This window comes from Bombina bombina, chromosome 1 (assembly GCF_027579735.1).
Source record: "Bombina bombina isolate aBomBom1 chromosome 1, aBomBom1.pri, whole genome shotgun sequence".
Classification (NCBI taxonomy): Eukaryota; Metazoa; Chordata; class Amphibia; order Anura; family Bombinatoridae; genus Bombina; species Bombina bombina.
In genome coordinates, this window is record NC_069499.1 from 1368438874 (window position 1) to 1368461753 (window position 22880).

At 42.1% G+C, this 22880-nt stretch overlaps 1 protein-coding gene across 2 annotated transcripts in view; it reads left to right on the forward strand.

Annotated features, from left to right (window-relative positions):
* DENND4B (DENN domain containing 4B) overlaps nt 1–22880 on the forward strand; it is a 497540-nt gene that overhangs the window by 119315 nt on the left and 355345 nt on the right. For both annotated transcript variants that reach the window (XM_053704155.1, XM_053704162.1), the window contains exon 14: nt 6114–6259. In XM_053704155.1, the coding sequence (XP_053560130.1) occupies nt 6114–6259 (146 nt within the window). The remainder of the gene's footprint in view (nt 1–6113; nt 6260–22880) is intronic.

A 22880-nucleotide genomic window follows, 5' to 3' on the forward strand; every position in this document is an offset into this window, starting at 1 on the left:
TTTACACTTAAGTATTTCTGGGGAATGGCACTTCACTGGGAAAATACTGTATGCATATAACTTTTAGCATAACTTGCAGTGTGAGCGACTAGCAGCAGGCTTTTAATGACATTTCATAAATTAGATTTTAAACGTTTTGCTGGCATGTTAAATCGTTTAATTATCTGAGGTACTTGGTGAAAAATTTTTTGGGCGTTATTTTCCACATGGCTGTCGTTTGTTTTGGATTAAAACAGTTTACTGAGCTTCCCTCACTGTTGTATTGTGAGTGGGAGGGGCCTATTTTGGCGCTTTTACTACGCATTAGAAATTCAGTCACAGTCTGCCTGCTTCTCCCTGCATGATCCAGGACGTCTCTACAGAGCTCATGGGGTCTTCAAAACTTGTTTTGAGGGAGGTAATCACTCACAGCAGACCTGTGAGACTGTGCTTTGACTGTGATAAAAACGTTTATATTTTCAATTGTTATCCGTTTTTTCTGATATTAAGGGTTAATCATCCATTGCTAATGAGTGCAATCCTTTGCTAAATTTATGCATTTACTGTGAAAATTTGGTTTCTATAACTAATCCGGTTCATTGTTATTCAACTGTGACAGTTTTTGTGTGCTTCTTAAAGGCACAGTAACGTTTTGCATATTGCTTGTAAATTTAGTTGAAAAGTATTTCCAAGCTTGCTAGTCTAATTGCTAGTTTGTTTAAACATGTCTGACACAGAGGAATCTCTTTGTGCAATATGTTCAAAAGCCAAGGTGGAGCCCAATAGAAATTTAAGCAACATTCACCAGACAACGAGGGGGAAGTTATGCCGACTAACTTGCCTCACGTGTCAGTACCTGCATCTCCTGCTCAGGAGGTGCGTGATATTGTAACGCCAAGTACATCAGGGCGGCCATTACAAATCACTTTACAAGACATGGCTAATGTTATGACTGAAGTTTTGTCTAAATTGCCAGAACTTAGGGGTAAACAAGATCACTCTGGGGTGAGAACAGAGTGCGCTGATAATGCTAGGGCCATGTCTGATACTGCGTCACAATTTGCAGAACATGAGGACGGAGAGCTTCATTCTGCGGGTGACGGATCTGATCCAAATAAACTGGATTCAGACATTTCAAATTTTAAGTTTAAGCTGGAAAACCTCCGTGTATTACTAGGGGAGGTGTTAGCGGCTCTGAATGATTGTAACACAGTTGCAATCCCAGAGAAAATGTGTAGGTTGGATAAATATTTTGCGGTACCGACGAGTACTGACGTTTTTCCTATACCTAAGAGACTTACTGAAATTGTTACTAAGGAGTGGGATAGACCCGGTGTGCCCTTCTCACCCCCTCCTATATTCAGAAAAATGTTTCCAATAGACGCCACCACACGGGACTTATGGCAAACGGTCCCTAAGGTGGAGGGAGCAGTTTCTACTTTAGCTAAGCGTACCACTATCCCGGTGGACGATAGCTGTGCCTTTTCAGATCCAATGGATAAAAAGTTAGAGGGTTACCTTAAGAAAATGTTTGTTCAACAAGGTTTTATATTGCAACCCCTTGCATGCATTGCGCCTGTCACGGCTGCGGCAGCATTTTGGTTTGAGTCTCTGGAAGAGACCCTTGACTCAGCTCCATTAGATGAGATTACACACAAGCTTAAAACCCTTAAGATAGCTAATTCATTTATTTCTGATGCCGTAGTACATTTAACTAAACTTACGGCTAAGAATTCCGGATTCGCCATTCAGGCGCGCAGAGTGCTGTGGCTAAAATCCTGGTCAGCTGATGTAACTTCTAAATCTAAATTACTTAACATACCTTTCAAGGGGCAGACTTTATTCGGGCCCGGTTTGAAAGAAATTATCGCTGATATTATGGGAGGTAAAGGCCATGCCCTGCCTCAAGACAGAGCCAAACCAAGGGCTAGACAGTCTAATTTTCGTGCCTTTCGTAACTTCAAGGCAGGAGCAGCATCAACTTCCTCTGTTCCAAAACAGGAAGGAGCTGTTGCTCGCTACAGACAAGGCTGGAAACCTAACCAGACCTGGAACAAGGGCAAGCAGGCCAGAAAACCTGCTGCTGCCCCTAAGACAGCATGAAGTGAGGGCCCCCGATCCGGAAACGGATCTAGTGGGGGGCAGACTCTCTCTCTGCGCCCAGGCTTGGGCAAGAGATGTCCAGGATCCCTGGGCGTTGGAGATCATATCTCAGGGATATCTTCTGGACTTCAAAGCTTCTCCTCCACAAGGGAGATTTCACCTTTCAAGGTTGTCAACAAATCAGACAAAGAAAGAGGCGTTTCTACGCTGTGTACAAGACCATTTACTAATGGGAGTGATCCACCCAGTTCCGCGGTCGGAACACGGACAAGGGTTTTACTCAAATCTGTTTGTGGTTCCCAAAAAAGAGGGAACCTTCAGACCAATATTGGATTTAAAGATCCTAAACAAATTCCTAAGAGTTCCATCGTTCAAAATGGAAACTATTCGGACAATCTTACCCATGATCCAAAGAGGTCAGTACATGACCACAGTGGATTTAAAGGATGCTTACCTTCACATACCGATTCACAAAGAACATTACCGGTATCTAAGGTTTGCCTTCCTAGACAGGCATTACCAGTTTGTAGCTCTTCCCTTCGGGTTGGCTACGGCTCCAAGAATCTTTACAAAGGTTCTGGGCTCTCTTCTGGCGGTACTAAGACCGCGAGGAATTTCGGTAGCTCCGTACCTAGACGACATTCTGATACAAGCGTCAAGCTTCCAAACTGCCAAGTCTCATACAGAGTTAGTACTGGCATTTCTAAGGTCGCATGGGTGGAAAGTGAACGAGGAGAAGAGTTCTCTCTTACCACTCACAAGAGTTCCCTTCTTGGGGACTCTTATAGATTCTGTAGAAATGAAAATTTACCTGACAGAGGACAGGTTAACAAAGCTTCTAAATGCTTGCCGTGTCCTTCATTCCATTCAACACCCGTCAGTGGCTCAATGCATGGAGGTAATCGGCTTAATGGTAGCGGCAATGGACATAGTTCCTTTTGCACGCCTGCATCTCAGACCGCTGCAATTGTGCATGCTAAGTCAGTGGAATGGGGATTACTCAGATTTGTCCCCTATGCTGAATCTGGATCAAGAGACCAGAGATTCTCTTCTATGGTGGCTTTCTCGGCCACATCTGTCCAGGGGGATGCCCTTCAGCAGGCCAGACTGGACAATTGTAACAACAGACGCCAGCCTACTAGGTTGGGGCGCTGTCTGGAATTCCCTGAAGGCTCAGGGATCATGGACTCAAGAGGAGAGTCTCCTTCCAATAAACATTCTGGAATTGAGAGCAGTTCTCAATGCCCTTCTGGCTTGGCCTCAGTTAGCAACTCTGAGGTTCATCAGGTTTCAGTCGGACAACATCACGACTGTGGCTTACATCAACCATCAGGGAGGGACAAGGAGTTCCCTAGCGATGATGGAAGTATCAAAGATAATTCGCTGGGCAGAGTCTCACTCTTGCCACCTGTCAGCGATCCACATCCCAGGCGTGGAGAACTGGGAGGCGGATTTCCTAAGTCGCCAGACTTTTCATCCGGGGGAGTGGGAACTTCATCCGGAGGTCTTTGCCCAAATACTTCGACGTTGGGGCAAACCAGATATGGATCTCATGGCGTCTCACCAGAACGCCAAGCTTCCTTGTTACGGGTCCAGGTCCAGGGACCCGGGGGCGGTCCTGATAGATGCTTTGACAGCACCTTGGACCTTCAGGATGGCTTATGTGTTTCCACCCTTCCCGATGCTTCCTCGTTTGATTGCCAGGATCAAACAGGAGAAAGCATCGGTGATTCTAATAGCGCCTGCGTGGCCACGCAGGACCTGGTATGCAGATCTAGTGGACATGTCATCCTGTCCACCTTGGTCTCTGCCTCTGAGACAGGACCTTCTAATTCAGGGTCCTTTCAAACATCAAAATCTAATTTCTCTGAAGCTGACTGCATGGAAATTGAACGCTTGATTTTATCAAAGCGTGGATTTTCGGAGTCAGTAATTGATACCTTTATACAGGCTAGGAAACCTGTTACCAGGAAAATTTACCATAAGATATGGCGTAAATACTTACACTGGTGCGAATCCAAGAGTTACTCATGGAGTAAGGTTAGGATTCCTAGGATATTGGCCTTTCTACAAGAAGGTTTAGAAAAGGGTTTATCTGCAAGTTCTTTAAAGGGACAGATCTCAGCTCTGTCCATCCTTTTACACAAACGTCTGTCAGAAGTTCCAGACGTTCAGGCTTTTTGTCAGGCTTTGGCTAGGATTAAGCCTGTGTTTAAGACTGTAGCTCCACCGTGGAGCTTAAACTTAGTTCTTAACGTTTTACAGGGTGTTCCGTTTGAACCCCTTCATTCCGTTGATATCAAGCTGTTATCTTGGAAAGTTCTGTTTTTAATGGCTATTTCCTCGGCTCATAGAGTCTCTGAGTTATCAGCCTTACATTGTGATTCTCCTTATCTGATTTTTCATTCAGATAAGGTAGTTCTGCGTACTAAACCTGGGTTCTTACCTAAGGTAGTCACTAACAAGAATATCAATCAAGAGATTGTTGTTCCATCATTGTGCCCTAACCCTTCTTCAAAGAAGGAACGACTTCTGCACAATCTAGACGTAGTCCGTGCCCTGAAATTTTATTTACAGGCAACTAAAGATTTTCGCCAAACTTCTTCCCTGTTTGTCGTTTATTCTGGACAGAGGAGAGGTCAAAAGGCATCTGCTACCTCTCTCTCTTTTTGGCTTCGTAGCATAATACGTTTAGCCTATGAGACTGCTGGACAGCAACCTCCTGAAAGGATTACAGCTCATTCTACTAGAGCTGTGGCTTCCACTTGGGCCTTTAAGAATGAGGCCTCTGTTGAACAGATTTGCAAGGCTGCAACTTGGTCTTCTCTTCATACTTTTGCCAAATTTTACAAATTTGACACTTTTGCTTCTTCGGAGGCTGTTTTTGGGAGAAAGGTTCTTCAGGCAGTGGTTCCTTCCGTATAAAGATCCTGCCTGTCCCTCCCGTCATCCGTGTACTTTAGCTTTGGTATTGGTATCCCATAAGTAATGGATGACCCGTGGACTGACTACACTTAACAGGAGAAAACATAATTTATGCTTACCTGATAAATTCCTTTCTCCTGTAGTGTAGTCAGTCCACGGCCTGCCCTGTTTTTTATGGCAGGTCTAAATTTTAAATTATACTCCAGTCACCACTGCACCCTATAGTTTCTCCTTTCTCGTTTGGTTTTCGGTCGAATGACTGGGTGTGACGTAGAGGGGAGGAGCTATATAGCAGCTCTGCTTGGGTGATCCTCTTGCACTTCCTGTTGGGGAGGAGTTAATATCCCATAAGTAATGGATGACCCGTGGACTGACTACACTACAGGAGAAAGGAATTTATCAGGTAAGCATAAATTATGTTTTTTATTCTTCTGGCACCTTTTCACCCTGATCTTTCTTCTACTGTTCCTTGTTCCTTCGGCAGAATGACTGGGGGATGAGGGGAATGGGAGGAGTATTTAAGTCTTTGGCTGGGGTGTCTTTGCCTCCTCCTGGTGGCCAGGTTCTTATTTCCCAAAAGTAATGAATGCAGCTGTGGACTCTTTCCATCTGAAAAAAATAAAATTATCAGGTAAGCATAATTTAAGTTTTCTCCCTAGTATCTAAATTTGGCTCAGCAGGTTCTTCAGCATCATCCTTTGAACTGAGCAATTTTAAATTGTATTACTATTTTGCTAATGGCTTTATTCTCTGCTAGACAATCCAGACTAGGGACTTCCTGCTAAGAATTTCATGATTGTACTAATGCATGCATAGAACAATGTGTTTAACCTCTGCAAAATAAAATCAGCTCTGCAGAAGCAATGCATTACTGATCCAAAGCTGAGCATAGCCACAAACCACCAGCTGTGTTCGGGTCATGTAGTGCTACTGCGCTCTGTTTGCTGAAGCATGGAGGGAAGGAAGTCATCTCTTCAGATTTCAGGAAGGTGTTTCTACCATTCAAATGGTTAAAGGCTATATATACACATGTTCTGATGTGGTTCTACTTTTAGTGTGATATGTACTTACTCGTAAGTATAACTTTTGTTTTTATCTTACTACAGGTTTCCAGAAATCCCGTGACAAAGCTCACTGGAAGTTTTATATCCAGTTGATGAAGACACAGATGTTTACTCAGTTTATTGAAGAATGCTCTTTTGTCAGTGACCGTCATGCATCGCTTGAGTTCTTTGATAACTGTGTGGCAAAGGTATAATACTAAGTTTGTGCTTACCCTGTCTTCCCATAAATTTCATCTTTAAATTAAACAGTTTCTGTAGCCCACAATGCTCCCTACAGCTAGACTGTATCACAGGCCTTTGGTGCCTGTGTCACTCCCCTAAAGCTCTGGAGCAGACTCAATAGAGACCACAAACAAGTTTTCAGTACTAGACTGAAGGGTGTGTACACCTTTAAAGCACTCAAGTTCCTTAGCGGCTTAAAGGGAGTGTAGTGATACTCTGGCAGAGAAAGTTAGTAGATTAAAATATAACTTTTATTTCACCATATAAAATAAAATAAGACACACTTATTAAAAACACAAGTCGTAACTTGCAGGTTGGGAGAGAAAATGCTGGATATTAATATCAATGGGCTGACTGTAAGGCTACTAAAATAGGCCTAGGATGTAGGTATTAATCCATGGTCTAAAGTGTAGTCGTTACTGATGTGATTTTATATGGTGAAATAAAAGTTATATTTTAATCTACTAACTTTCTCTGCCAGAGTATCACTACACTCCCTTTAAGCCGCTACGGAACGTGAGTGCTTTAAAGGTGTTCACACTTCAGTCTTGTACTGAAAACTTGTTTGTTATTCTGTAACAGGTACACAACACCCTACCTCATTCACTATTGTCTGCAGATAACATAATTGGCTATGCAGACACATTACCTAGTTACAAGGTAGTTCCTGACCCCATTTATAAGTAGTGCCATTTATTGTCTTTTTTTTTTCAATAGAGACCATTTGTCAATCTTGCCACAACACTTTTTTTCATACAGGTGGTGAGAGTCCACGATCCATTACTCCGGGGAATCACTCTTCCCTACCACTAGGAGGAGGCAAAGATTCTAAAACCCCTCCCAACTTACCAGTACCATAGTCTTTACTTTGACTCCACTGGAAGTGGCCGAAGAATGAAGATTTACTTGAGGCCCATTTCCTCTAAGGGTAAAGCTGCTTGTCAGAGAGATGTATCTGTAGTATTGGAAGTGACATATATTTCACCAGTGGGGATTTAGTCACAAGCCTTGCCATGGGGTTTGCAGCTGCATTTTGGTTTGTCAATATTCTCCTATTCCAGTTCCTCTGCTGCTAGGTTTTCAGCACTGGTCTTGGCTTCTTACTGGTTTCCTCCAGTAGCAGAGAGCCTTTTTCTTTTTTTTTTTATTTGGTACTCTATAAGCCGTTTAGGTTCTCACTACTTATATTCTTATATATGTACATAGCCTTGGGACAGTTTATAGATTTTTTTGTTATTTGATATTTCCCCTTTCTTTCATACAGGTGGTGAGAGTCCCTGATCCTTTACTTTAGAGAATTACTCTTCCCTTCCACTAGGAGGAGGCAAAGATTCCCAAACCCCAAGAACTCTATGAAACACCTCCCACCTCACATATACCTTAGTCTTTACTTTGCCTCCGCTGGAGGTGGTCGAAGAATGAAGATGTGCATTTGATTCTTCAGAGAGAGGGGTTTTCAGTCTATATTGAGGCCCAGTTTCCCCTCAGAGTACAGTGCTTGTCAGAGGGATATATATGGGGTATGGTTTGTGGATTGTTTTTTCACCTCATGGGAAATTTATCTTAAACCCTCCATAACTGGTCGCAGGGACTTGTCTTTTGCCTCCTTCTATGAATATACAATATACTCCTATTTCATAAACTTCTGCTGATATGTTTCAGTGTTGGTTTGGCTGTCTGCTGCTTATTTGCTGGTGGACGGGTGTGTATTGGTAAGTATATTTTTTTTTTACATTTTAGACACTCAATAGATGTTATGGGCACTTATTGTTTAAGTGCATTGGGGTTGCGCACTTTGGGTTAGCTCTCGTCCCTTTTGTCTGTAATAGTTAATTTTGTGCATTGGCAGGATCACTCACGTTGGGTCTGTCCTCGACTATGTGCACTTTGGGTTTTGGCAAGCTAAATTCCATTATAGCTGTCAGTTTTTTTCGTGCACGTTATTTGATTCTGCTGTGCTTTATCTGGGCTTCAGATGTGAGTTTACACGTCTCCTGCTTTGTTTTGCAGTTCGTCTATACCTGTAAGTTCTTTTAAAGCTTCTTTAGGAGAGGTAAGTTATTTTCATTCCTCTAGAGCTTTTTATGGGGTTTTAGTGTTTATTGCTTTGTCAATGCTATAATGGAGCTGTCAGATTCTGTCCCTAAATTATTCCTTAGAAGCTGAGTCTCCTGATTACCTTCCTACCATTATTAAGTGTGTTTATTGTAAAAATGCTGAGTTCTCTCCTCCAGCTCATTTATGTGACTCATGTTTTAAAATGTTAATGCTTTAACCTAATGCTGCTTCTATGTTTATTATTGCTCCTTCTGTCTATTCATTACAGGAGAATGCTATTGACACATCACCCAGTGTGAAAAATTAGATCACAGCTGCTGTTTCTGAGGCGCTGGCTGCTCTCCCGCTTTCAAGCAAGTTTAAAAGGTCAGTTTAGAAGTTATCTTCTGCTAGTACTATGTCTCCTGAAGTCAGGGATTCTGTTATGTCTTCAGAAGGTGAAATTTCCTAGTTTTTCTCCGATTTTGAACCTGATACTTCCTCTTTGTTGTTTTAAATTGAACATATTCGTATTTTTTTAAAATAGGTTTTTACTGTACTTACTTTAGGGGTTTAAGTTTCTAAGTTTTTTTTCTGAAGGTAAGCCTTGTATTTCTTTAAATTCAGTTTATGACAGTTGAACTCCCTGAAGTTTTTTCTATCCTTGATGTTCTCTTTAACGTGGTTTATAGGGAATGGTGTTAGCCAGGTAATTAATCCTTCTGCGAGGTTTAAAAAGTTATATAATTTACCTGCTGCTAATTATACATTGTGGGAAATCGTTCCTAAGCTTAAAGGGGCCATTTTTTCCCTGAGTAAAGGCCAGATTAGGCAAGCGTGATATTTGCGCTCCACTCGTAATACCAAGTCACAAAGAAGAAGCAGCACCAACCAGTAGTTTCCAACAGATTTATTCGTGCAGCATGCACAATGAACAGCCAGACCAACAAACTGCGACGTTTCGGACTTCGCATGATTAAGGACTAAGTCCGAAACATCGCCGTTTGTTGGTCTGGCTGTTCATTGTGCATACTGCACGAATAAATCTGTTGGAAACTACTGGTTGGTGCTGCTTCTTCTTTGTGACTTTATATTGTGTGGAGTACAATGCAGTATTCCTGAAGCGTGCACACCTTGTTACTTTCAGGTGCTGGATTCTTGGTTTGTTGTGCCACTCGTAATACCAGCGCAGGCAAATCACGAGAGCGTGCTTCCATAGGCTCCAGTGGGAGTCTCGTTCTCATGCCATGCGCAGCAAAGGGGGTATGTCCCTCTGCTGGTAAGGCTGTTAAGCCAATTAACAGTCCTATTTATATGCTCTGGAGAATGCTGTCATGATCCTAGTAAATTTTCTGTAACAGGACCAGCAGTTTTGTTATCCTTGTACCCATTAAATTCTCTGGTAGCAGGTAGGTTATTTTTCCGGAAGTTAATTTTTAGTCTGCTTTTCTCCGTCCAAGTCTGTCATGTAGATTCAGTCCTTGGCCAGCATGATATCTTGGTAAAAGCAGTATTTCTTTTTTTTAGTCTGTTGTTGTTTCTTTAATAACATTGATTGGAAAAGCTTTTTTTTCCCAAACAGTCTTTTGGTTCCACAGATAAGGTGTTCTTTTCTAGGGCTTAGACGGTTGAAGCTGTGGTTTGCCTGTTAGATCCATCAGTTTCTATTTTTCCTTCAATTGCTCTTTGCATGGTGATGTCAGATCTTATGTTTGTGTTCTTGGTTGTTATTCAGTCTTCTCTCCTTTATTTGAATCCTGTTTACATATGTATTCTTTACAATGATACATGGTTCTGACTCTGTTGTCTTAGAGGATTCATTTGTTTCTCAGAACAAGTATGTTTCTGGCCTTGTGGCTGAACTATTAGCTCTATATGCTGGGGGCTTCTTTTTGTTCATGATTTTATTTATCTGTTATCTTACAGATACAATGGATGGAGGCCATCTGGGGGGGTCTCAGAAGGGCATAAGGAGTTAGGTCTCCTCGGGAGGCTAGGTTACCTATTTTATTTTTTAAGTCCATTCATTACCCTTTCAGGGTTGACCTCTTTTGGAGAGAATCATTTTTCTGTTTCAGATTTGACTTTGTTACATCTGTAGCTTATGTCTATAATCAGGGGGGGAGTTTATGAGGATAGTGTCAGGGTGCCAGGAATCAGACTGAGACGAGAAGTGCAAAAATAATCACACCTTTATTAATATCAAAAAATAATAAAAAGTCCACAAGTCAAATAACAAGCCAGGAGTCAAAACCAGAGCAGGTAGTCAGACGAGCCGAGTCAGGAGCCAAAGCGAATAGTCAGACGAGCCGGAATCAGGAACAAGGAAACAGCAGAGTCAGGAACAAGCCAGGGATCAGAAACTAGGAAGGACGTCAGGCAGCCAGGTAATACACAGGAACTCTCACAAACAGGTCTGAGACAACGCAAAGGCAAAGCATACTGAACAGAGGCCCTTTAAATAATAAGTGATGACATCACAATTCTGAGACTGCATCCTGTCTCACATGGATGATGCACACCAGTCTGGCCATAAAAGGAAGTGCAGGAAATGAGCAGCATCCCCCACAATGCACCATAGTCAGGAAGAGAGGTGAGTAAAATGGCTGCCAGCAGCACATGGCAATCAAAACAGGGAAACAACCCTGACAGATAGTATTTTAATCTTTTTCCTGGGCAGGAATGTATTTTTCTTTTTAATGACACGATGAGACCACGGATCATCTAATTACTATTGGGAATATCACTCCTGCCCAGCAGGAGGCGGCAAAGAGCACCACAGCAAAGCTGATAAATATTACCTCCCTTCCCTGCCAAACCAGTCATTCTCTTTGCCTACGTAAAGTGCAAGGAGGTGGTAAATTAGGTGTTAGAAACAGATCTTCAATCAAGAGTTTATTATTTTTAAAGTAGTACAAGATTGTGCTGCTTTGTCCTAGGGTGTAGCCGTAGTCCATATCAGTCTCTTCAGTAGAGCAGTGGTGGCTTTAGAGCAATAGGAACTTGTGGGACATAATTCTCACTGCGTCTCCCATATACTGATGCTGCCCTAACCCTGAAAACCTGAGGGATATTACTCAGGACTTTCGTTTATTTCACAGGTCCATGTGAGGGAGAGGATCTCACAAACCTGGGAACTGCCTTGCTGCCGGGCAGATTTATGAGGTAAGTGCTGACTTTATTTTTTCTGTGGCTAGAAGAAAAGGACTCTGGAAAAGGTTGGGCACTTTTATTCAATGGAAAAATATGGCATTTATTATTTTCCTGGAACTATATGGTAATACTTATGATCTTATAAAGGGATTATATAGGGCAGCATTTGCATGCACTGGGGATTGAGGAGAACAGGCTCAATGTTGGTGATACTCTTTTATTTATGATACAGAGTTTTCACTTAAGATGTTGGCTAACACGTTAGTTTGGACACGTCCACGATGGGCGGGACTTGTGTGGCGGTAGGATTATGTGCTGTGCACATATTTTCTCTCAATTACAATAAATATGATTCTGAGAAAACTACTTATTGCAGTTTTTACTTAAAACTGAGTTTATATGGTTTCAGATTAATTCAACAGCTCTAGGTCGGTTCCGGTCTCCTTAGCGACTATTTTTCAGTGATAAATAAAGATATTACGTTTTCCCAGTTCAGAATAAAACTGTTCCATTTTTACAGTACATCAAAATAAAGCAGTTACCTTTTGAATGTTAAAGAGACAGTAGATATTTACAGATATCAATTACGTGTTTTTTAGTTCAAAGAATAGAACTGTTCAGTTTTTGCAGTTCATCAGTAATAAAGCAGTTACATTTTAAAATTTAAAGGAACAGTAACGTTGCTTCCTGTATAAAATTTTAGAAAGATTTTATATTTGTCTTATTTATTTCTGTTAGGAATTAAGACTCGGTTATAGATGACATAGTCCGCCAGTCCTTGTCTGTTCCTCATGTGTTAAGGTACACAAAATTAAAAAAAAATATTTTTGAGCCAATATTGTCTAGGAGTTTATTCTAGACAATGTTCAAAATATACTGCAGTTTTTTTTTTATAGTTTTACAGTGCCATGCTTTTCCTCCCAATTCCCTTGCTAAAGGGAGAGCGCACAAGGAAATATTAAAAGATCAGTGTGTAGGTTTCTGTCTCGACTGTATCTCTTCCGAATTTTCCTTTTTCATAAGTTTTGAAAAAGGAGGATATTTTGGTATTTCCTGAGAGTAAGACCTCAGAATCAGACAGTGTAATTCCTTCTTCTGATGCTGGAGTGTTATCCTTCAGACTTAGGCTAGAGCACCTCCACTTACTACTTAAGGAGGTTTTAGGTTCCTTGGACAACTCTTATACTACAGTCATAGGCAATCCAGGTTTTTATCGGCGTGCGCTCCTGGGCGGAAGTATTAAAGAAAATCTTCTGCCAGATAGGGCTTCAGAGATTATGTCTAGGGAATGGAAGAGACTGGGTACTCATTTTTTCTCCATTCCCTATAATTATAAGAGGTTTTCTTTCAGTGAAGAGAAAACTGGACTCTGAACCTGGAGTCCCTGGTTCAACCCCAGGCAAGGCCCAGGAAGAGAGTAACCAGTGGCATACCTGTCCTGCAGTTTGCTTTTTAAGCTAAGAAAGCTACTATTCCCTTGAGGATAGTTGTTTCTTCAAGGATCCTGTGGATAAGAAGTTAGAAGGACTGTTCAGGGCTTACAATGACCTTCTGCGGTTTGCATTGCTACTATCATTAGTGCTGCTACATAATGGTTTGATGCGTTGTCTGATTCTATTTGGACAGACACTCCTCTCGAAAATATCCAAGATAGGATAAAGGCTATTAAATTGACCATCTCTTTTATTACAGATGCTTCCCTTCAGATTATTAAGCTGGGAGCTAAGATTTTAGGCTTTGCCATATTGGCTCGCAGAGCTTTATGGTTAAAATCTTGGCCTGCGGATGTGTCATTTAAATCTAAACTTTGGTGATTCCTTATAAGGGAAAGACCTTGTTTGGGCATGGTTTGATGGAGGAATTTCCTCCCTCAGGATAAGAGATGTAAACAAGAAGGACTTCAGAGTAAGTTCGTTACTTTGTGATTTCTTAGGAAATCTTTCCTCTCCTTCATCCAAGCAGGAGCAGTCCAAGTAAAAAACAGCATGAAGGGCCTGTCCCCGATCCTGGACTGGATCTTGTGGGGGGCAGGCTTACCTTCTTCTCTCAGGATTGGATTTGAGATCCATGGGCATTGTGTCCCTGGGATACAAACTAGAGTTCAAAACCTTTTCTTCCAGGGGCAGGTTTCTGTTTTCAAGATTATATGTAGACCAGACAAAAAGAGAGGCAGTTTTACACCTGTACGTACCTCTCTGACCTGGGAGTGATAGTTCCTGTCTCATTGCAGGAACAGTGTCTAGGGTTTATTCCAGCGGTACGTAGTTCCCAAAAAGGGAACATTTAGACCAGTTTTAGTTCTCAAGAGTCTAAACAAGTTTTCTCAGAGTACCGTCCTTCTAGATAACTATTCGTTCCATTCTTTTTTTGGTCCAAGAGGGTCAATTGAAAAATGACTTTGGTGGATTTAAAGGACGCATACCTGCATGTTCCCTTCCTCAGGGATCATCACAAGTTTCTATGGTTTGCATTTCTATACAAACACTTACAGTACGTGACTCTTCCATTCGGTCTAGTCACAGTCCCCAGAATTTTCTCAAAGGTTCTGGGATTTCTGCTTGCGGTGCTCCGATTGCGGGGCTTTGCAGTGGCACCTTATCTGGACGACATTCTGGTTCAGGCTCCTTCCTTTCAACAAGCAGGATCACACACGGAAATGTAGTTCATTTTCCGCGGGTTCTCGGATAGAAGGTGAAGTTGGAATAGAGTTCATTAGTTCCAACTGCAAGGGTAGTTTTCTTGGTAACCATTAAAGATTCATTTTCTATAAAATATTTTCTGACGAAAGTCAGTAAATAAAGGATTTCGAGTCTTGCCTAGCTCTTCAGTCCTCTTCTTAGCCATCAGTGGTTCAGTGTATGGTGGTAATCGGGCTGATGGTAGCGGCAATGGACATCATCCCGTTCGCCCATTCCCACCTCAGACTTCTGCAGTTAAACATGCTCTGGCAGTGGAACGGAGTTACAGTTGGAGCAGGAGACTTTGGTAGTGGTCTTTGGATCATCTCTCCCAGGGAACCTGCTTTCGCATACCTTCCTGGGTGATTGGGACAGCAGATGCCTGCCTTCCAGGAATCTGGGGCTCTCTAAGGGCTCAGGGAACATAGACTCTGTCGGAGTCTGTCCTACCTAGAAGGAATTGGGAGCAATCTTCAATGCTCTCCAGGTCTGGTCTTGGTTAGCTTAGGCCCGGTTCATCAGGTTCCAGTCGGACAATATAACCTCATGGCATTTCGTCAGAATGCCAGGCTTCCGAGGTATGGGTTGAGCTTAGGGGACCCTCAGGCTGTACTGAGGGACGTTCGGGCAGTACCCTGAAATTTCAGTTTTGCATACTTATTTTTATCTGTTTGCACTTTTTCTTTGAGTCATGCTCGAACCAAGCAGGAGAGGACGTTGGTAATCTTCACTGCATCGGCGTGGCCTCGCAGGTTTGATATGCAGACCTGGTAGTCATGTCATTCTTCCACCTGGAAGACTTCCGATGAGGAAGGTCCTTCTATTTTAAGGGCCTTTCTTTCATCTAAATCTAGTTTCTCTGAAATTGACTGTTTGGAGTTTGAACGCTTATTGTTCTTCAAGCGTGGATTTTCGGAAGACCATGATTCAGGCTCGTAAGCCTGTGGCTAGAAAGATTTTCCATAAGATATGGCGTAAATATGTATATTAGTGTGAATCCGGGGGCTACTCTTGGAGTAGAGTTCGGAATCCTAGAATTTGGTCTTTTCTCCAAGTAGGATTGGAGAAAGGTTTACCGGCAAATTCCCTAATGAGTCAAATTTCTGCCTTGTCCTTTTTGTTATGTAAGCGTCCGGTGGACATCCCAGACGTACAATAGTTTTGTCAGGCTTTGGTCAGGATCAGTTCTGTATTCAAAACAGTTACTCCTCCATGGAGTCTTTATTTAGTTTTAAAGTTCTTCAAGGGGCTCCGTTTTTTCCTTAAGATATTTTTATCTTGGAAAGTTTGTTCCTTGTTGCTACTTCATCTGCTCGTAGAGTGCCAGAGCTTTCGGCATTACAGTAAAAATGAGTCTGATTGCCTTATTTTTCAATGGATAAGGTGGTTTTTCGTACTTAATTAGGGTATTTTCCTAAAATAGTTTCAGACCTGAACACTAATCAGGAGATTGTTGTTCCTTCTTTGTGTCCTGATCCTTCCTGTCAAAAGGAATGGATTCTGCGCAATTTGGCTAAAATTCTATTTTCAGGCGAATAAGGTTTTTCGTCGGTATTCTGTCTTATTTGTGGTTTTCTAGGAAAAACATAAGGGACAGAAAGCTACGACTACTTCTCTTTCTTTGTGACTGCAGAGTATGTTACGTTTTTGCCTATGAAGCTGCTGGACAGCAACCTCCAGAGAGGGTTGCGGTCTTTCCTCGAGGGCTATTTTCTTCCTCATGGATTTTAAAATTGAATCTTCGGTAGAGCAGATTTCCAAGACTGTAACTTGGTTCTCTCTTCATTCCTTTTCAGGAGTCTATATATTTGATATTTTGCCTCTGCTGAGGCTACTTGGGAGAAAGGTTATTCAAGCAGAGGTGCCTTCCATTTAGGTTCCCTGTCTTGTCCCTCCTGTATCATCTGTGTACTCTAGCTTGGGTATTGATTCCCAATAGTAATTAGATGATCCGTGGACTCATCGTGTCATTAAAAATACAATAAAATTAATGCTTACCTGATAAATTTATTTCTTTTTTGACACGATGAGTCCACGGCCCGCCCTGTTTTTGCTAGGTTGTTGGTTATTATAAACTTCAGACACCTCTGCACCGCACCTTGTTACTTCCTTTCTCTCGTTTACTTCGGTCGAATGACTAGGTTGGGAGGAAGGGAGGTGATATTTATCAGCTTTGCTGTGGTGCTCTTTGACGCCTCCTGCTGGGCAGGAGTGATATTCCCAATAGTAATTAGATGATCCGTGGACTCATCGTGCCAAAAAAGAAATACATTTATCAGGTAAGCATACATTTTTCTTTTTTTCTGCTGTTCTTATTTCAGGACTGAATAACTGGGTAGCTGTTTTTTCTTAGGCTTTAGTTTTTGCCTGGAAGAGTGGTATTTTCATTTGGTTATGTTCTATCAGACTGTAGTTCTTTTAGGTTTGCTCAGATATATTTCTGATAGCTTCCTGGTTCAATCTCATTTTTCTCAGGTACTGTGTAAAGAGACATTATCCAATTGTTTCTGATACTTTTTTAGGGATTTCAATATACATTGTGCCAACATTTGTGTGTACCCACTTGGGGTTTAACCCTTTCTATGACTCGTATACTGTATTTCGGAGCTGCTATTTAAATTTAGATATTTGTCCTTACTATTCAAAAATTATTATGGAGCAAGTTGGTGCAGCTAAAGTCTTAGGACATAAAGCTGATCCTTTAGAGGGCTATATACTAACAATGTAACTTATTCTGCTATGTGTTTGCTATGTAAGGAAGTGTTGGTGTGCCCCCCCACTAAGCTTTTCAACCTATATGCTGATTGTAGTGCATTACTATATATAAAAGATATATGGATGACCTGATTTTCATCTGGTCTGGACCGGAAAGTCAAGCTCATCATTTTCTGCACTATTTTAATTGTCAATTTTTTTAATTGTCAAATTGTCCTTCCAATGCAATTTTGTTCCTCATGCTTGTCAAAAACTCTAAAATTTAAAGACATGTTTCTCTCTTTTGAGCCAAGTGTCTCTCAGGATAATGCTGTGCGTGACATGCCTCAGCTTTCTCCTCAAACGTCCCAAGCCTTAATTGTCTCTCATGCTTTGCCTTTTGTGTCCTCTCAACCTCTTGGGGCTCCTCCAAGGCTCCTGACCCCTCTAAATCTGCCCTTTCTCTTTTGTTTGATGAGGAAAATACTTAAGTAGCTTCTAAAGGTGAAATATCAGACTCTGACACGTTATCAGAAAAATCTTCAGAGGTTAATTTTAGATCTAAGCTTTAACACCTTCGGTTACTACTGAAGGAGGTCGTAGCTACTTTGGACGACTCTGAACCTTCGGTTGCTGTCAAGCCCACAAAGTCTTCTAAGCTAGATAGAGTTTATGATTCTCCATCTTCTGAGGATGTTTTTTCTGTTCCAAGGAAGATGTCTGAGATTATAGCTCAGGAATGGGATAAACCAGGGGTTCCTTTTTCCCCTTCCCCTGTTTTTAAAAAGATGTTTCCTGTTGCTGACTCTATTCGTGACTCATGGCGCACTGTGCCTAAAGTAGAAGGAGCTATTTCTACTCTTACTAAGATAACTACTATTCCTATTGAGGATAGTTGCTCTTTTAAGGATCCAATGGATAAGACGCTAGAGGCTTACTTAAAAAAAGATGTATATCTATCAAGGACTACAGTGGCAACCTGCAGCGAGTATTGCCACAGTTGCCGGAGCAACATCTTATTGGTGCAATGACTTGTGTGATCTTATTTCAGAGGAAACTATGGTAGAGGAGATCCAAGATAGGATCAAAGCTCTCAAACTGCCCAATACCTTTTTATCTGTGATGCCAACATGCAGATAATTAGACTGGGAGCTAAGATGTCTAGCTTCATTGTGCTAGCCCGCAGAGCTCTGTGGTTAAAATCTTGGTCGGCTGATGTTTCTTTAAAGGCCAAGCTTTTGGCTTTACCTTATAAGGGTAAAACTCTGTTTGGACCTGGTCTGGCGTAAATCATTTCTGAGATTACGGGTGGAAAGGAATCTTTGCTACATCAAAACAAGAAGAATAGACCTAGGGGTCGACAGACTTCTAATTTTCGTTCCTTTCGCAATTTTAAGGGACAGAAGTCCTCCTCTTCCAAACCAGACCAATCAAGGTCCACTTGGAAATCCAGCCAGCCCTGGAACAAGGAAAAACAAAACAAGAAGCCTTCTGCTGACTCTAAATCAGCATTAAAGGGCCAGTTTACACAGCAATCACAAGTCTATGTTCCTAAAGGAAATACAGTGACTAAAGAAATTAGACCTATATAGTTAAACTTGCTAACAATACATTTTGTAAATTTGAGCTTTTTATTCCTGCTCATGTGAGTATTATCCACAGTGCTGGCACTCCCCCAGGAAAGGGCTGAGCTGTGCTTTAGTCTAGCACGCCCACCCTCCAATCATAGGCTATATGTAAATTCCTATGTCAAATGTATAATATTAGAACTTTGCCTGCACAAATCCTCTATTCCTGCTAGACAGTAAAAATACATTAGCTTTAAAAATTCCTACATGTAATAAATGTCAGAGCTTTTAATGCAGGCTTCGTCTCTGTAAGATTGATGAGACTGGGACAGGAATGATACTGCAAAAGGAGCAAATAAATCACTTCAGCTAAACTTCTCACAGCCTGCTTGTAACCTGATGCAGCAAGACTGAAACAAAACAGAAATCATTGGAGCTTCCTATTAACATCTTGGAGTTGAGAGCAATCTTCAATGCCCTGTCAGTGTGGCCTTAATTATCTTTAGTCCGGTTAATCAGATTCCAGTCGGACAACATCACCTCAGTGGCTTACATCAACCACCAGGGAGGGACTCTGAGTTCCTTCGCCATGAAGGAGGTGTCTCATATTCTGCAGTGGGCAGAAGCTCACGACTGTCTCCTATCTGCTATCCACATTCCAGGAGTGGACAATTGGGAGGCAGATTTTCTGAGCAGACAGACCTTTCATCCCGGGGAGTGGGCTCTCCATCTGGAAGTGTTCTCTCTGGTAACCCTCAAGTGGGGGGTTCCAGAGCTGGATCTGATGGCGTCCCGCCAAAGCGCCAAGGTTCCAAAGTATGATTCAAGGTCAAGAAATCCTCAGACCTTTCTGATAGATGCTCTAACGGTTCCTTGGACGTTCTCTCTTGCATATCTGTTTCCTCAGTTTGCTCTCCTTCCACGAGTCATTGTTCGTATCAAACAGGAGAGAGCATCAGTAATCCTAATAGCTCCTGCATGGCCTCACAGGATTTGGTTTGCGGATCTAGTAAGGATGTCCTCTCTACCTCCTTGGAGGTTACCTCTGAGGAAGGACCTTATAATTCAGGGTCCTTTCCTCCATCCAAACCTGGATTCTCTGAAGCTGACTGCTTAGAGATTGAACGCCTAGTTTTGTCTAAGCGTGGTTTTTCTGAAGCGGTCATTAATACTATGCTTCAGGCTCGCAAACCTGTTACTCGCAAAATTTACCATAAGGTATGGCGTAAATATCTTTATTGGTGTGAATCTAAGGGTTTCTCCTGGAGCCGGGTGAGGATTCCCCTGAGTTTTTGTCTTTTCTTCAGGATAGCCTGGGGAAGGGTTTGTCTGTCAGTACTCTGAAGGGTCAGATTTCTGCATTATCTATCCTTTTGCACAAACGTCTGGCTGATTTACCAGATGTTCACGCCTTTGTTCAGGCCCTGGTCAGAATCAGGTCTGTGTTTAAACCTGTTGCTCCTCCGTGGAGCCTTAATCTAGTTCTTAAAGTTTTGCTGCAGGCTCCGTTTGAGCTGATGCCTGTTGTTGATATAAAATTGTTATCCTGGAAGGTTTTGTTTCTACTTTCTTTTTCTTCCACTTGCAGAGTTTGAGCTTTCAGCTCTGCAGTGTGATTTCCTGTACCTTATTTTTCATTCAGATAAGCCGGTCCTTCATACTAAATTGGGTTTTCTCCCTACGGTGGTGTTGGATCGAAACATTAATCAGGAAATTGTTGTTCCTTCTTTTTGTCATCCTTCTTCTCATAAGGAACGTCTTTTGTATAACCTGGATGTTGTGCGTGCTCTAATATGTTTCTTACAAGCTACTAAAGATTTTTGGCAATCTTCTGCCCTGTTTGTTGTTTTCTCTGGAAAGGGTCAGAAGGTCAGAAGGCCACTTCTACTACTCTGTCTCTCTGGTTGAGAAGTTTGATTCGTTTGGCTTATGATACTGCTGGACAGCAGCCTCCTGAGAGAATTATGGCTCATTCCACTAGGGCTGTCTCCTCTTGTTGGGCTTTCAAAAATGAAGCTTCTGTGGAACAGCTTTGCAAGGCGGCAACATGGTCCTCTCTGCATACTTTTTCCAAATTTTACAAATTTGATACTTTTGCCTCAGCTGAGGCTTCTTTTGAGAGAAAGATTCTTCAAGCGGTGGTGCCTTCTGTTTAGGTTCTCCTGTCTTTGTCTTCCTCCCTGTTCATTCTGTGTCCTCTAGCCTGGGTATTGGTTCCCACTATTAATTGGAATGACGTTGTGGACTCTCCATGTCATAGGAAAGAAAACAAAATTTATGCTTACCTGATGATAAATTTCTTTCTTTCCATGGAGAGTCCACGACCCGCCCTCTTTTTAATTTTAATTCTGCTGTTTTTTTGAGTAAACCTCAGGCACCTTTTTTCACCCTTGTGTTTCTTCTTTTTCCATTTTCCTTCTTTTTCCATTTTCCTTCGGCTGAATGACTGGGGATTATGGGTAAGGAAAGTTACACTTAACAGCTTTGCTGGGGTGCCCTTTGCCTCCTCCTGCTGGCCAGGAGTTGAATATCCCACTAGCAATTGGAATGACGTTGTGGACTCTCCATGTCCGGAAAGAAAGAAATTTATCAGGCAAGAATCAATTTTGGTTTTCCCGTTAGTGAAAACACTGCTTGCAAAATGCTTTTTGCGATTGTTGGGATCTGCCGGTTTTACAAGTTGAAAAAACATCAACTTTTTACCGCTAGCGGTAGCCAGAGAATTGCAAAAATAGCTTGTAGAGTTTTCATGTGCGCATGCATGTGTTCCCCTAGGAGAAAAAACCTAACACCCTACTTGCGAAAACGACAATAAATGTGAAAAAAAAAACTTCTGTTTGGTCTTGCCACAGCTCCAAGAGTATTCACAAAGGTTCTGGGAGCTCTATTGGCAGTGATCAGATCCCAGAGAATTGCAGTGGTGCCTTATCTAGACGACATCCTGGTTCAGGCGTCTTCTTTTCATCTAGCAAAAACTCATACAGAGATGTTGTTGTCTTTTCTACATTCCCACGGGTGGAAAGTAAATCTAGAGAAGAGTTCTCTAGTTTCAACTACAAGAGTGATTTTACTAGGGACAATCATAGATTCTGTCCAGTAAGATTTTTCTGACGGACGTCAGAAAATCCAAACTTTTTGCTTCTTGCCTTTCCCTCCAGTCTGCCTTTCGTCCATCAGTGGCTCAATGCATGGAGGTGATTGGTCTAATGGTGGCTTCCATGGACACCATTCCTTTTACTCGGTTCCATCTGCGACTGCTGCAGCTTTGCATGCTTCGTCAATAGAACGGAAACAATTCAGATTTGTCGAAGAGGATAAATCTGGACCCCCCTAACAAGAGACTCTTGTGGTGGATTTCTCAGGAAAATCTGTCTCGGGGGAACTTGTTTCCTAAAACCTTCCTTGGTGATTGTGACTACGGACGCCAGCCTGTCAGGCTGGGGAGCTGTTTGGGGTTCTCTGAAGGCTCAGGGCCTGTGTTCTCAGGAAGAGTCTTTTCTTCCCATAAACATCTTGGAGTTGAGAGCAATCTTCAATGCCCTGTCAGTGTGGCCCCAGTTATCTTTAGTCCGGCTTATCAGATTCCAGTCTGACAACATCACCTCAGTGGCTTACATCAACCGCCAGGGAGGGACTCTAAATTCCTTGGCCATGAAGGAGGTGTCTCACATTCTGCAGTGGGCAGAAGCTCACGACTGTCTCCTATCTGCCATCCACATTCCAGGAGTGGACAATTGGGAGGCAGCCTCCTGAGAGAATTACGACTCATTCCACTAGGGCTCTCTCCTCTTCTTGGGCTTTCAAAAATTAAGCTTCTGTGGAACAGGTTTGTGCAAGGCGGCAACATGGTCCTCTCTGCATATTTTTTCCAAATTCTACAAATTTGATACTTTTGCCTCGGCTGAGGCTTCTTTTGGGAGAAAGATTCTTCAAGCGGTGTTGCCTTCTATTTAGATCCTCCTGCATTTGTCTCCCTCCCTGTTCATTCTGTGTCCTCTAGCTTGGGTATTGGTTCCCACTAGTAATTGGAATGACGTTGTGGACTCTCCATGTCATAAGAAAGAAAACAAAATTTATGCTTACCTGATGATAAATTTCTTTCTTTCCGGACATGGAGAGTCCACAACCCCGCCCTCTTTTTAATTATAATTCTGCAGTTTTTTTGAGTAAACCTCAGGCACCTTTTTTCACCCTTGTGTTTCTTCTTTTTCTATTTTCCTTCGGCTGAATGACTGGGGATTATGGGTAAGGAAAGTTACACTTAACAGCTTTGCTGGGGTGCTCTTTGCCTCCTCCTGCTGGCCAGGAGTTGAATATCCCACTAGCAATTGGAATGAAGACGTGTCCGGAAATAAGTTGGAAAAAAAAAATCTATTTTTACCACTAGCCCGAGAATTGCAAAAATAGCTTGTAGAGTTTTCATGTGCGCATGCATGTGTTCCCCTATAGAAATGAAT